Here is a 16,187-nt window from a genome sequence, read left to right as displayed (position 1 = left end):
ATCTCACCGGTGAGCAATCCGATAGCATCACGGTGTTCCGAATTCCACTGATGACGTCATTGAGGCTCCACCGGTGCCATCAACTTGCAGAGGTGATGGCAGTCTCCATCAGCCGCCATCAGTAAATCTGATTGGTTCTTGTATAGGGCGGGAATTAGCAGACGAATGACATCGTGCACTGTTGTGTCATGGCGGTGTGTTCTGCTGTATTGTTTGTAATGAGCACAACGTAAAAACAATATGTTAATGGCTTATGAGCGAACATGTCAACGGACCAGTTATTACTACCGGTTCAAGAAATCAATTGTTTATGCTATCTTTTCTTCGAACGAGATGGGAGTACGAAAATTTCGCAAAATTTTGCTAGCGTAGCACAGACGACAACTTGTACAGTCGCCATGACAGCCATCGATCCTTCCAGCAGTTTTGTTCCTTATTTCGCTGCAACGTGACGTCATTGATGCCACCGGACCAGTGAGATTCGGAATACGCTGATAGAAAATTAAAACTGAATATAAGACAAACTCTTCAAGTTTTTATCCTCAACTATCATCTTATTAATTGTGATACCGGTACTATTTAATAAAATGAAAACAAATTTTCAATGAACTTTTAGAGTTTAGATTCTTTTCTGTCTTTTAGTTTTATTCCTCCATTGACTTTCCATACAAATGTCAGCCTAGGAGAAGGTAAGGTCTTAGTTGACTCTTGACTATATTCGGATACATTAAAAACATCAACAGCATATTTTTGACAAGTATAGAAACAAAAACCACGATGTTTTGTTCACAGTTGTTCGTGTCCAAGTGGCTACCATGGGCCTCGGTGTCAACAAACTGCTCGAAGTTTCCGAGGCAGTGGATGGGCGTGGTACCCGCCACTTGACATGTGTGATAACTCCCATCTTAGTCTCGAATTCATAACAAGAAAAGCAGATGGAATGCTACTTTACAATGGACCAATAGTACCTCCAGAAACAGATGAAGTCCTAGTTTCAGGTAAGTAATGTAGCTGCTACTTCAGTCTGGCTGTATAATTATTTCAGGCTTTAATTGATATGTATATATGTTATACATACCAGTATTATATTAAATACTAGAAAGTAATGGAGTTTGTTTATTAATTTTGTTTCAGATTTTATCTCTCTGGAACTAGAACGAGGCACGCCTAGATTACTTATCGATTTTGGTTCGGGTACTCTAGAACTGAGAGTGAAAACGAAAAAGACATTAGACGACGGTGAATGGCATAGGATAGATGTCTTTTGGGATACTGAGGTGAGAACAGTACAAGTCTTGCTGATGCATGAAGGGTGCTATTTGTAAGAAATGGGAGCAGGAAGGATTTCTCCGCCAGTGTGAAAAGCATTCCTATCTCTACTTACATTATGCTTATTCCAATGAGGGTGATAATTCCCAGTCCCTGTATTCTTATAAAATATATTTGCAATTAAAAACTTCTGTAATACATCAGTAGAATGATAAAATGTAAAAAAATATTGTACTGGAACTGAACTTACCACATTAAGATATAAATAATTGATTAAATGGCGATCTTACTCGTGTTAATTATGTAAGCATGTGTGGCTTACAGCTGTTTCGGTGCTACTTGACACCATACTAGATCTCGGCGCTATCTCAACTTCGCTGCCTGTTGTGTGGGTGCATTCGTGTGATGAAGAGTTGTGTCAAATAGTGTGTGTGTTCTAAAATTGATCTGTGTATTGAGAATTTGATTAGGGTGTGTTTTAGTATGTCTGTATATTTCATATTGTTCTAGTGTGTTGAGTTTTTTGTTTTTGGGTTGTATGTGTAGGATTTCCATGTCTGTATTTACAACACAACAGGCAGCGAAGTTGAGATAGCGCTGAGATCTAGTAGGCTCTGAGGATGGTGTCAAATAGCACCGAAACAGATGTAAGCCACACATGCTTACATAATTAACACGAGTAAGATCGCCATTTAATCAATTATTTATATTCAAGTGTTAAAAGTAGTGTATGAAAGATTCAACATGGAACACTAAGATAATTTTAATTCAGCTGATGTACATAATTTGTTTTCATCAATGTAGATAGATAGATATTTATTAGCCTTAGGAAATACAATGATTTCATGGCATCGTCAGAGTGAATACATAATAAATATGCGGTTACATACATGTTATTCCGACATACAAGATGTCTACAATAATATACAAATAATATACAATCAACACATTCTGTAATGAAGTCAATTCTCCACAGTTTTCTTCAGACCATTATTTGTACAAAGTTCTTGGTTTCCTTATCTTCTTGGGCAGTCTCACCCCAGACATGAATCAGATAGAAAAGAAGAGCAGTAAACACAAAAGGAGATGCTAACTACTGTAAATTAAATTTGGAGTGCTAAACTAAGATACTCATTGACAGTAAAAGGCATGTGGAAAAGTAAAATATGTTTCACTGACTTTTTAAATCTAGCATAGTTAATGTAACTTCATGTAAAGTATTGCTTTTATTTCCAAGAAAACGTTTCAGACTATATGTATATACTGAAAATGTGTTCCTTTTTCTTTCCTCTACAATTCCTCGGAGTCTACAAAAACTCATTTTATTACATTCTGTATAACAGGAAAGAAAAAGGAAACTAGAAAAACTGCTAAATTTTGAAATTAAATTTCCCTTATATTTCTTATTCCTTATTCTTTACTAGGCCTACTTCATATTCATATACTACCACAGTGTCTTAAGTGTACCAGATGGTAATACTGTATAAATGTATAATTTGTTACAGAATGTTCGGTTAGTAGTGGATTTCTGCAAGTCTGCAGACGTGGCAGAACTGGAGGATGGAACACCGCCTGAATTTGATGACTCAAGCTGCCAAGCACACGGCACAGTGCCACCTTTCAACGAATACCTGAATGTTAACGCCCCCTTGCAACTTGGAGGACTTTATGTAGAACAATTCGACCCCACACATTACCACTGGCAGTTCATGCCTGTTGGCAAAGGTTTCGATGGCTGTATAAAGAATGTATTCCATAATAGCAAGGTAGGAAATGAGTGTATTATAGCATCATTTAAAATGAATTTTACATTATTCTGATTTCATAAATTCTTTTACGAGTTCCATGTGAAGTGAGAAGGGAGGAAGAGAAGAAGAAAGGAGAGAAGGGAGAGAAAGAAACATTTCAGTAGTTAAATTTTGAAAATTGGGTACTGGTAGGTTTAAGTCGCCCCCAAGTGCTTTAGGGGTAAAGCACTCTCCCCTAGACTCCAGGGATGGGGGGGGGGGGTCAACCCATCTGGGGTCGATGGATTTTTCAAGGCGTAGGGACTTTAAGCCGTGTGTCCCATAAGCCTAAATTAGAGCTCTGAACTAAATTTCTTCTCTCTCACGTCCTAGTAATACCTTAGTTGTCTACAAGGTGACATTTGAGTCGAAAAGCTTACCACTTGTCCCTCTGTCATCTGTCGGAAAATAAGTATAACTAAATTCCTTGTAGGTATTGAAACCTCCACTAGGGGGATACTTATGTCCCGATTCCACAACTATGGGTTAAACACTTAATGAAATGATAACCTATAAATTATTTTATGCTCGACCATCCCGAAATGTAGTAATTATACACCTGGTAGCAGCCCTTTAATGGACCTCATTAAAGTACATCTATTCATTAAAGTTCAGGTGTTCCACCAACCAGAAAATACCATTGTAGCAATATGAAAGCGCAAGTATCGATTATTCTCGGATATGCAATCGAAAAAGAACAGTAAATCAATAAATCACCTATATTTGAAATAAAGTCAGTTCTGTTACTATAATAATTAGCGTTAATTGTAAATAATATTCAAATAAATTCAATTTGTCATCTCGTTTTTCAATGTCAAGGTCAATGTCGACATTTATTTCTCGGAAAAAATCAATACTATCGCGTCTGCGCACATCTGACAATTTACGAGGTATTGCACAAGGTCAGTTCCACTCCTCAGTCAGATAAGAAAAACATTAATTCTTATGAATAATTTCAAGTTAGAAATATGGTCGAGCATAAAAAGTCGTATGAAACTTGACTATAATGGTAATTAAGACGCTCGTATGAAAATTATGAAACTCGCGCTCGTTTCATAAACATACTCGCATCTTAATTACTACCATTATAGGCTCGTTGCATAATGTACTATAAAAGTTTTGAACGTGGGATAGTTGTACTTCTGCTTATTTTAGCTTCTTTTTATGCATATGAAGAAAAGAATTTCAATTTTTTTTCTAGCTGTACGACCTCGCAAATCCGGGTCTGTCGAGAAACAGCCTGGCTGGCTGCCCACAGACAGAAGATGTGTGCAACACTCAGGAAGCTACATTCCGCTGCTGGGAGCACGGCATGTGTGTGGGCAGCTTCTCGGAGGCTCGCTGCCAGTGCAAGCCAGGCTGGACGGGTCCTGGCTGCATCACCCCCACAGTCCCCACAACCTTCAAACCCCAGAGCTACGTCAAGTATGCCTTGTCTTTCGAGCCAGACCGTTTCTCCACACAAATTCAGCTGCGCTTCCGAACAAGAGAGGAACATGGAGAGCTCTTCAGAGTCAGCGATCAACACAACCGAGAGTATGGAATTCTTGAGGTACGTCACTCTCTAACAGTTTTCTATAGAAGCACTGTCATCACTACAGTTGTGAACACCACCACCATTGTCATTTACACCATCACCGTTACCACCATCACTGCTATCAATCATCATCAGCACCACACTACTACCATCATCATCAACATTATCAGCTCATCAATAGCAGAAGCTAAATTCAGCTTGTTTTGCTATTAGATCTATGCAAAAGATAGTAAATATCAATACCTTAAAAACAATATACTTTGCATACTTCCACTCGGTAATGAGTTTTGGAATAATATTTTGGGGAAATTCCACAGATAGTAACAGTATATTTCTATTACAAAAAAGAGTAATTAGAATAATAGTAGGTACCAAATCTAGGGAATCTTGTAGAACTATTTTCAAAAAACTACAAATAATGCCCATGGCTTGTCAGTATACCTTTTCATTAATAGTCTTCCTCATATGTAATCGTGAAAACTTTGTAACTAATTCAACAGTTCATAGCATAAATACAAGTCAAAAAATGACTTTCATACTCCATCAGCAAGTCTATCGTGCTATCAAAAAGAAGTGCGTTATATGGCAGTAAAAATTTTTAATAGCCTCCCTATCGATATAAAAAATGAAATTCAAAACATAAGGTTATTTAGGGCCAAATTAAAGAAGTACCTAATTTCTCACGCCTTCTATTCTGTAGGTGAATTCATGACATTCAATAACACTTCATGAAATTGATACTAAAATTTTGTGTTGTACTAGTAGACTATATTGTAAATCTCGTGTGTATATATATTTCATCTAGACTGTGACTATAAATTAAGACTTTATAATAGTATTAAGTTTTTTGACTTGTTCCCAGTGGCGTAGCGTCAATGTAAGCTAAAAAGCTCAGCTTCCCCAGTTAATAATAATAATTTCATAATAAACCTGCAGTTTATGAACAAAATTATTTATGAATTTTATTAGAGTTTATAATTATGCGTTAAATATTGTGATGCGGCAGCTCAGGATGATTTGTGATGCAGCAGTAAACAAGAAGCCTGCACACACCAGCTTCCAAGCAGACCGGTTTCTTTCACTCATTCTTCTGTGTAACCCACCCCGCAGATTCTCCATTCCTTTCTAACTAACCTACCCTGCTTGCAAGGCACGGAAGAAGCTAGCTTTTACATTGAAAATTTCCGAGTTATCCCTTTCGTGAGGGTTTGTTCAGTTGAAGTGTTAGTGTGCATTGCGGCTGATATAATAAATAATGAGTGAAATAACAGTTCCTGACACCAATTTACTTGAATTTTTAGGACAATTATATTATCAAGACTGACTTACGAACAAAAGTGCGATTTAAAAAACAAATGACCGTGTCTATTTGTTAGAGATATGTGTAAACCATGAAATCATATTTTACTACGTACCATTTGAGGTCATGCCTTATTGGTGTTACGAGGTTCCAACCAATCTTCGGACTGCTGACTTGATATTGACTACTATTTATTTTAAGACTATATTTTTGTAATACGTTTTCTCATATGTACATGAAAGACAACTTGAGTTAGCTTCCCCTGCTCGAAATTTCATGCTACGCCACTGCTTGTTCCATATTCTAGCTGTAAAGCAATGTATGAATACCATGGAATGTTAATAAATACAATACAGTACAATACAATACAAAGCATTATCCCCATCACCACCAACCATCATCATTATCATCAATCACCATCATCACAACTAGAGACAAGATTTCTAACGCCACTGTATTTTAAAGTAGTAGGCAATAATAGTGAATGACGCAAACTTAGCGTTGGTTGTATAATTGACAAACTTCGCGCCATTCACTATAATTTCCTATCAGCAGCAGATGATGGGTTTCAAAGTTGAGGAGACCAAGACGTGACTGAGATTGAGAGATTTCTTTATACGAGGGAGTGTCAAAAAGTAATCTTAATAATTGTTTCATTAACTTAATTGAATATGTACAATAAGACTACAAACACTTCAACACTTTTCAACATAGTATAACAGGAACACTTGCATTGAATGTAGTGGAGACTATGTTGAAAAGTGATGAAGAGTTTGTAGTCTTATTGTAGGCTACATATTCAATTAATAAAACAATTATTAAGGTTACTTTTTGACCTTCCCTCGTATATATGTTGTTGTTGTTTTCTAATGCCAGGCGTTTGACAATAAAGTCATTTGACCTCTTGCACTCCAATATTTTTCAAAGATATTATCATGACCAGCCACTGAAGCACAGATTTTGAGGTGTTCCGAATCCATTTCTTGGTTTGAGTTGCACAATGGACAGTTAGGGGACTGATATATTCCAATTCTATGCAGGTGTTTGGCCAAACACCCTCGTATATATAGCACATCGGATACAAGACTGGCACAACTAAAAAAAATTGAAAATTGAGTTAGTACCATAACTGGATAGCTATAACAATGTTCTACCAACTATAAGACTGACACATCTCTAAGTCAACTGTTTTACGACAGATGGGGCAAAATTGAATGTTTCACTGAAGTAAAAATTATTTATATTAGCTACAAAACAGACACAACTCGAGTTTTATCAAATTATTCAAGTTTGAGTTGTGCCAGTCTTATATCCGATGAGCAATATATATATATATATATATATATATACAGGGTGGAAGTGAAATAACCCTGCAGATTTCAAGAGCAAATAGCTCATGTTGTATGTAACAAAAAATCTATAATACCATATTGATGGAATGCTCATAGTTTTCTCAGAAAAAAATATCTTTTTCCAAATGTTTAACACCCTCTTATTCGGTAACTATTGGGAATTGGATCGTGATTTTGGTCCATATCGATAGAAAATCTAATAAAGAATCATTTATCTCTCTGTCATATTTCAATAACTTGGGCAGTTTTCGTGTAAATTTAATTTGAAAACCACTAATTTCAAATCACTGAATGATATAATCCACATTGCAATGTTGTAGCTAGAGAAAGAGCCGTGAGGCAGTTCACATACGCTGAGTTCGTTGACCTCTTACATCTGTATTGAGATACAAAAAGAGACTTTTAGTGGCGAGGTTGCCAGACTGCTGGAACTTCCAAGTTAATTTTCTAATTAACAGTGCATTTAATCACAAAACATAATAGGCCTATAGGTTTTCTAGTCATTTGAGCGTACCCTATCGTCCTTTTCAATCTGCAAGGTTATTTTACTTCCATTCCGTATTTACAAGGTCTATACATGCCTAATTACATAGACCTACTTGTACTGCAAATTCACTCGATAAATCTCCTTCTTCACAAACCGATTAATTACATCATAACATGCTCAACAACAACTACTAGAAGAAACTAGAAGAAAGTTGCATTTATTTCTGAACTATCAATAAATTTATTCTATATAAATAACTATATCATGCAACACAAAATAAAAAATAATAGGAAAACCCACAAACAAGAGAGGAAAAACTACTAACATAAAGCAAAAGGCTCATGCTGGGAGAAAAACTTAACATTACTGCTGCAGAAGGGCCTCTTTAACGCTGATTTTTTTGTTGTTATTACTTATATTATTACTGTTTCTTTAGCTATATGACATCGATAACATAATATTTGTCTCATATCATTTTTCTTTCATACCATGGCATGATTGTGAATAAAATAGTATTTAATTCATCAGTTTTAATTTTATCCAATATTTTTTTCCCTCCTTTCCTCTATTTTGTGTTAGTTTTAGTGATTTTTGCTTGCTTTTAGGGAAATCAGAATTGTATTTTTCTTTTTCTTCAGATCAAAGACAGTAGACTTCACTTCCGTTACAACCTGAACAGCCTAAGAACAGAAGAGAAGGATATCTGGTTGAGTGCCGTAACAGTGGGTGATGGACAGTGGCATACAGCTAAGGTAAGTAAAAGGCAATAAAATTAACTGTAAAAGTAACATTATTACATATCAGTATCATAACAAAATAAAATTTGTACCGCTACCTATATAATGTTAGAGTATATTCATTCATTTGTGTTTTTCAAGTTCTCCGATTAATCTTGGAATTCTGAAATGTCTTCCATCGATAAACAAATACACTGATTTACGAATTAAAGGATTAGAAAATAGAATGGTGAGAGTGATGTTTCAGGTAGGCCTGTAGCCCAGATCACATATATAACAGATTGCTCAACCTTATAGGCTTTGAACGACAAAAACTTTTATCATTGATTCTGGTTCACGGTAACACTTTGTTTAAAAAACTTAAACTTGTTTAACGATACGTTAAAAGTGTTGAAATTTTTAAAAAAGGTTATATACCTTAGACAGACAGACCGTTTCGACGCCAGTTAACATATCACAATACCAATACTAACAAAATTGCAACTTCATTCAGAAAACTAAAATACAAGATAGCATACAAAAAAAATAACACAACACGGAAATATCTAAATAATCACATCAAACATTCAAATAAATATAATTCAACTGGGGTTTACAAACTAAAATGCAATAGTTGCCCACATTTTTACATAGGACAGGCAGGAAGAACCTTTCAAACAAGGTCTAAAGAACACATTTAAAGCTATAACCAAACCATACATTACAACAAATTACGCAGAACATATTATCAACAATAATCATGACTACAATAATATAGAAACAGATATGGAAATTCTACACATCACACCAAAAAGTCCACAGTTAAACATCTTAGAACAATACGAAATATACAAACATACAATAACACACCCACAACATATATGCAGTAAAAATATAATTGAACCGTAATGAACTAACTGCTATCTCTGGACTTCAAACAGATCATCTTAAAACCATTGTATACGTAGAGCAAATTAAGAAATTCTCCTCATGCCTAAAGTGCTTCTCCTCAACACACATTGAACTGTATCAGCTCCACACAAGAAGGACTTCGGCAAAACTTAACTAAAGTTGTGGGAAAAATACTGAAATTTAATATCATGTATCCCCCCCCCCCCATTGTTAAGTTTATTTATACACGCTTTAACATCTGTGATCATATCGTGTGTTAGGATCTGTGGGTATGCCAGTAGGCCGCTTTTACTATTGTTGAGTTCCTGTTTCTATTATGTGTTGTAGATGGCTTGTGTTCATGTAACTGATTATGGGTTTTGATTAATATTTATGATATTGGTGATTGAGGTGGTGTTGAATCATGGCATGTCAATTTCCAATCCGGCATTTGCCTTTGTGACTGAGGAAAACCATGGAAAACCCCAGTCAGATTGGTCAGCCATGAGATTTGACCCCGGGACTTCCCAAATGCAAGTCTCAGATGCTACCATCTGAGCCAGCTCGCTCGGTCCATAGAAATTGTTTAGCTTAATCAGGAATAAGATGCAACTCAACATTTTCTTCTTTTTCTCCTCCCACTCAAATAATGTTATTTATTATGTATTTGTCTGTACTTGACTGAACTTGTTATGCTACATTTTGAAAATAATATATATCCAACATTTATCTTAAGAATCATAAAACAAGTACCAATAATTCTAATTACTTTTTTTTATCTAATATCTCCAAGTTGTCTTCGACATTTCTGGTCTTTTCTCGTGTCAGTGGCTTGCGTAAGAATAATGTTTTTTAATTCAGATGCTGAGAGCGTATTTTAATAAGTTATTCCTTACAATCTGTACAGGTTTCAAGATATGGCTCGGCTGCAACATTGGAGCTCGATGGAGGGGAAGGCAGGCGGTATAACGAAACATTCCAGTTTGAAGGCCATCAATGGCTACTTGTGGACAAACAGGAAGGTGTCTACGCTGGTGGGAAAGCAGAGTATACTGGAGTGCGGACGTTTGAGGTTTATGCAGACTACCAGAAAGGTACAGTATGGAATCAATTTCATAGACACTGTAGTTAATAAAGGAATTAGACAACAAATCTTTTAAAAATAGAGTTTAAAATGTTCTTTTAGAATATCATTTTTTTTTTTGTTTTTTTTTTTTTTTGTTTTTTTTTTTCGTATTCACGAATTCTTGGACTCACCACTTGTATGAGCTTTTTATGTCATTAATCACACAGAGTCTATATATTTTCTTGTTTCGTGTTTTGTAATTGTTATATTATACATTTATTTTAAGGGTAGGATTAGCATTTGACGCAGCTGATAATATTTTCGTGTTCTGTGGTGAATAAAACTATTCTACATCTTGATTACACAACTTTTAACACTGTATCACTTCGGAATATGTATGATAAGAACTTTCTTGTGTTAAATTTTAACGTACCTTGTTAACATGTTTCGTCCTATTTTCGGTCATCTTCGGAACTGGTCGTTGTTGGTCTTGGCGCCTCTTGTTTCCTGTGTGGGTGCGTTCGTAGTGTAGAGTCAAAGAGTGTATGTGTTTTGAAATTGAGTTGTGTGTTGAGAATATCGTTGGGGTGTGTTTTCGTGTGTCTGTATATTTCATATTGTTCTAGTGTGTTGAGTTTCTGGCTTTTTGGTTGGATGTGCAGTATTTCCATGTCTGTGTTGATGTCTCTGTAGGTGTGGTTGGCATTTGTGATGTGTTCTGCATATGTGTCAACCACACCTACAGAGACATCAACACAGACATGGAAATACTGCACATCCAACCAAAAAGCCAGAAACTCAACACACTAGAACAATATGAAATATACAGACACACGAAAACACACCCCAACGATATTCTCAACACACAACTCAATTTCAAAACACAAGAAAGTTCTTATCATACATATTCCGAAAACTATTCTGTTCTGTTATGTCATTATCAGGAATTATAAGTATTCAAATTTGTTTTAGGTTGCCTTGATGATATTAGACTGGAAGGGAAACATCTGCCCCTGCCTCCTGCCATGAACGGAACCCAGTGGGGACAGGCCACCATGGCCCGTAACCTGGAACGGCATTGTCCCTCCAACAAACCTTGTGCCAATGTCATCTGCTCTGATCCCTTCGAATGTGTGGACCTGTGGAACGAATACGAGTGCACGTAAGCATATAAATGAATCTTAAAAAATAATTTTAATGCTTATTTTCCCAAAAACAGTTTAGTTTCTTTATCAGATGATTGAGTATTAACAAAAAAGTTGATTTTCTGTTACTAACATTCGTAACTATTTTTATTATTTTAAAATATACAATAACATTTGTTTTTACAATAATAATCTTTTTCTTAAGGGAAATGTGTACTTTCATGCTAAATCTTAAAAACAGTTATTATCTGTAATCGACATCATTATCACAAACACCACCACCACTGTTACCATCATCATCATTATTACAATCACCACCATCATAATCACAATTAGTATCAGCACCATTATTACAATCACGATCATCATCAGCATCATCACAATTACCATCATTATCAGTATCATCACAATTACCATCATTATCAGTATCACCACAATCACCACCAACACCATTATCAGTATCATCACTACAACATCACAGTCATCACTACCATTACCATTATCAGTATCATCACAATTGCAATCACCATCATCACCAACACCATTATCACAATTACCACCATCATCATCACAGTCATCATAATCACAATCGTCTCTATAATCACCACTATCATTACAGTTATTATGCTCATTACTTACAAGAAAATGAACTGTAGATTATAGTTGGAAATTACATGAGCATTATATAACATTAATCTTAAGTGCTTCTGTTGATTATTCCCAGTAATTGAAACCTTAGTTTCAAAAAAAAACTATTTCATAATGTATTGACGTACCAGTAATTATACCTGTTTAAAATAAGTTTCAGTGTTTAATTTCACTTTGTTATTTTGATTTGTTTGTAGCACCAATTTACTTCTGTTTCAATTTACTCTAAGTGTACCTTCTTTGCCCCTGTCATTTCTTTTCTTAAACTTTTCATTCAATAATGTTCCTAATACTAACATATTTTGCTTCTGTCTAGTTGATGTAGTAAATCTTTGTACATAACAGGAAGAGAAGATATTAATAATAAACATAAAATATCCTTTAAGTTAGTGTAAAATTCATTTCATGAACTAGTCCTAAATGAAGATGTATTTATTTTCTGGGGATGAGTCACTCTACGAGTAGCTTTTGTATAGCCTATATTCTAAATAAAATGTCATGTAAAAATGGTGCTATTATCCCATACAGTGCATTTCGCCAGAAAAAGAAGGGCTTGCAACAAATTATATCATGCTTAGTATTTCTGTAAATCTTGAAGTAAGGTAGCTAATAAATTCTGAAAAAGAATTGCATGTGAAATCTTGCGGTATTAAAATTCTTTCAGAAACAGTATGTTAGCTGACTTCTAGTTCCATTATGCTAGTACTCATTAATTAATAATAGAGACATTTCCTAGAATAACAACTTAACATACGTTACGTCGTTTTTCCATTTCCATCATATATTGAATCCTTAATGACATATCTCCTTTCTACCAAAATATTATTTCCCTCCAATAAACACAGCTTCCTCTAGAAACATTTGAATGTCGTTCTACGCAAAGATGTTGTTCCAGATCTAAAATGTTCGATACTCTGTATCTGAAATTCAAGATTTTGTACTTAAGTTCTTGTTCCAGAGAACGCCTCAATTGTTGAGTGCAGATAATTGTAAATATATACACGTAAAGTAGCTACTATAAATAATACAAAGCAAGTAATATTTGCTTACTTTAATGTATACATTTATCCAAAGCTAAGGGATGAAATTTATTCACTCTTAGCCGCTATGGCACTCAAAATTGCTTACGAAATCGTTTTAACTACCGATACCATATTAAATATATAGCCTATATCAGTGGCGGCTCCTGCATATTTCGTAAGAGGAGGAAAGAAGTTAACAGCGCAAAATGACACCTTCTTGAGAGAAACATGCTAAAAATTAGCCTACATGCATACATGTAAGACCAGGTAGTGTTAGGGTTGGCCTATAGCAATAATCTGTTCTTGTAAACTGAATTTCCTAAATTGTCCAAAATATAATGTGTTTTCACTTTCATTCATTGTTAAATAATTGCACAAATTAACAATTACAAGGAAATTCACAACCTCACAGCATTTTTCGCGCACACTACAGCATCACACGTGTTGGAAGAGACCAGCTACTATCACGTAACTGGAACAGTTTTACGGAAATGGGAATGAGAAATAATCTGTTAGGAAAACGAGAAGACTGCACCCACCCACGTGGTCTATGTTGTCACATGTACATTTTACAAGTTCAGTGTCACATGCTTTTGAAGAATGTCAGTTCTTGTAAAGTCAAACTACCATTATTGTTCAAAGCTGCCGGTGGCCGAATAATTTTTCTTACGTTAAAAATAATGTAGTTTGGAGTACTTTCAATATCAAATATATTTGTACAAAACTGACAACTTGGTTGTTGTTCTGTCTAGTAGACAATGAATGAAAGTGAATTTCAGGGGCCAAAAAGCTCTGCGATACTAAGTAGAACTACTTCCTCTTTGTTTTATATAAATCCAACTTCAACTTTCAGATATCCTCGAAAGTTTCAAACCATGAATAGTAGCTTATATAAAGTGGAATGAATAATATATTTTGATTTATAATTTAAAAAAAAGTTTATATGGTGTCTTTCATAGCTTTGCGTTAAAACTGTTTTTATTATGCCTCCTCCTAGATGTGTTAGTCTGGTTGAATACAGCATCGTTATATGGCAGGGCAGCGAGCTTTGCTGCACAACCAGGTGGTTTCTATTTCTCACCCATGCGCTGATTCAGAGGAGGATCCCTCCCTATCCGTTCATTTACTTGCTTTAAAACTCTGCTTCTTTGGCCGCTATCACGCTGTTGTCTATGTGTGTTAACTGCAGTAAAGGAGGAATGGATTGACTTTCCTCCACACAAACAATCTCGCACCTTTCTCACAGTTCTCTAGCAGCACATGAGTGCGCGTCGTTTAAAACTCGATCAACCGAGGTTTTCTTATAGCTGTGAACTTAAAAATTATCGAATCTTCCTCGAATTTCAAGGCATATATTTCATTTGGTATTTACTTTCAAAAGAAGAAAAACGTGAGGAGGATGTTCCTCCTTTCCCTCCCCCGAGGAACCGCCACTGGCCTATATAGTTTATTATACTTAATCAAACTGATAATTTTATCAGTGTTATATACTTCAGTATATTTTATTACAGTGGTTAGCATACCTCTTTCATTTTCCTTAAAAATTAATTCCTATCTTATACACTTAAATTATTGCTAATCTTTGATATTTACTTCAAAATTGACAATGTTACTCTCATTCTTCACTGATGACGGACATAATTTATTAACTCTTATCAAATAATGTGTCCCAATGCTAGTTAACCTATAGCACGGTCTTCATATATGTCCAGTAACTTGAGTCAGAAACAGTGCAATAGATAAAGAATAGCACATTTCTTAAGGGGAGTGGGTAGTGATGCCTATGCGGTTGAAACAGTCCGATACAAAAGTTTAGTTCAATATTTCTAGGGTTTTAGTTCTCAGAGTGGAATAAAAATTTCCATGCTTATACAACCAATCATTCTGAATTCAGTGGTATAAAAGACAACTAAATAGTTCCGTATTCGAGTGCAAAATAAAGGCCCTAACCGACAACTTCTGTTTCCACTTTGCTAAGTGTACCTCATTCTTCAGGTGCACATTACTTGCTACAATCTTGACTAATATACTTTGTATTTTGTTAAGTTATCAAGTAATGTATATTGTAAATTCTAAAGCAAAATTTAGTTAAATACTTCACCCCTAGTGAAACAGAAAAAATATTGAACTTTGTATAACAATTTTTGCAATTTTTTTCAATGTATATATATTTTTTTCTCGTGTTATGTGTGTTACATTCTTAAACCCGTAGGTCTACTGTGTAGAACACAGCCTGCAGAAAACACTGTAAAAATTTCATGTAAATTGATTCAGTAGTTTCGGAGAAAAATGCACTTGTTTGAAAAATGTCAACTTATGGAAAATTGCATTTAAAAAGGAATGAAGTATGAATTAGATGCACCGCCAAATTTAAAGAGACCATTTAAAGGGCATATCTGAAGAAATACCCCCCACAAATTTATATTATTTTAAAGAGGAAGTTTTGTACTCTTTTTTTTTTTTTAATACAAAATAAAAAAATCGAATTTTTGACCTCTAATCACTACCTGGTTCCCTTAAGAGAAATCATTACAGTTTTATGTTCAATTCAGTGGTATACCGTACGAAATTAGTTATTATACATCTTTATTGCAATTATATATCTTCTTTTCCTGTTTCTGGTGTTGAAGAATAGTTTAAATTAATTACCTTGTCTTGCCTATAAATTAACTTAATCTTGCAGTGGTGGAGATCAGTGAAGTTAATGATATGAATGTTCTAATATAATATTGACATAAGTATAGAAAAAGTTTTGTAATATTTTACATTATTGTAAATCTTCTGTAATGTCGGATACCAAAAGATCAAAAACAAATTCATATCATTTACAGCTCTCACCACACCAAAGCAAGAAAATGCTAAAGTAGGAAGAGCAAATCTAAACCAGTGCTCAAATTGAAAAATGAAAACAGTAATAGTATGAACAGTGCCTCACAGATGTTTCTTTTGTTGCTAGAAATTATAAAA

The 16,187-nt window shown here is 34.8% G+C and overlaps 1 protein-coding gene across 4 annotated transcripts in view; it reads left to right on the top strand.

The window, feature by feature from the left end:
* Positions 1-16,187, top strand: part of LOC138694604 (neural-cadherin) — a 1,134,847-nt gene that overhangs the window by 1,089,211 nt on the left and 29,449 nt on the right. For all 4 annotated transcript variants that reach the window (XM_069818535.1, XM_069818527.1, XM_069818517.1 and 1 more), the window contains exons 17-23: positions 793-998; positions 1,135-1,277; positions 2,775-3,035; positions 4,258-4,608; positions 8,371-8,484; positions 10,247-10,433; positions 11,378-11,567. In XM_069818535.1, coding sequence (XP_069674636.1) covers positions 793-998; positions 1,135-1,277; positions 2,775-3,035; positions 4,258-4,608; positions 8,371-8,484; positions 10,247-10,433; positions 11,378-11,567 — 1,452 coding nt within the window. The remainder of the gene's footprint in view (positions 1-792; positions 999-1,134; positions 1,278-2,774; positions 3,036-4,257; positions 4,609-8,370; positions 8,485-10,246; positions 10,434-11,377; positions 11,568-16,187) is intronic.

This window comes from Periplaneta americana, chromosome 1 (genome assembly GCF_040183065.1).
Source record: "Periplaneta americana isolate PAMFEO1 chromosome 1, P.americana_PAMFEO1_priV1, whole genome shotgun sequence".
Lineage (NCBI taxonomy): Eukaryota > Metazoa > Arthropoda > Insecta > Blattodea > Blattidae > Periplaneta > Periplaneta americana.
The sequence above is the reverse complement of the archived record's forward strand: the minus strand, read 5'-3'. Positions and strand labels throughout refer to the sequence as shown.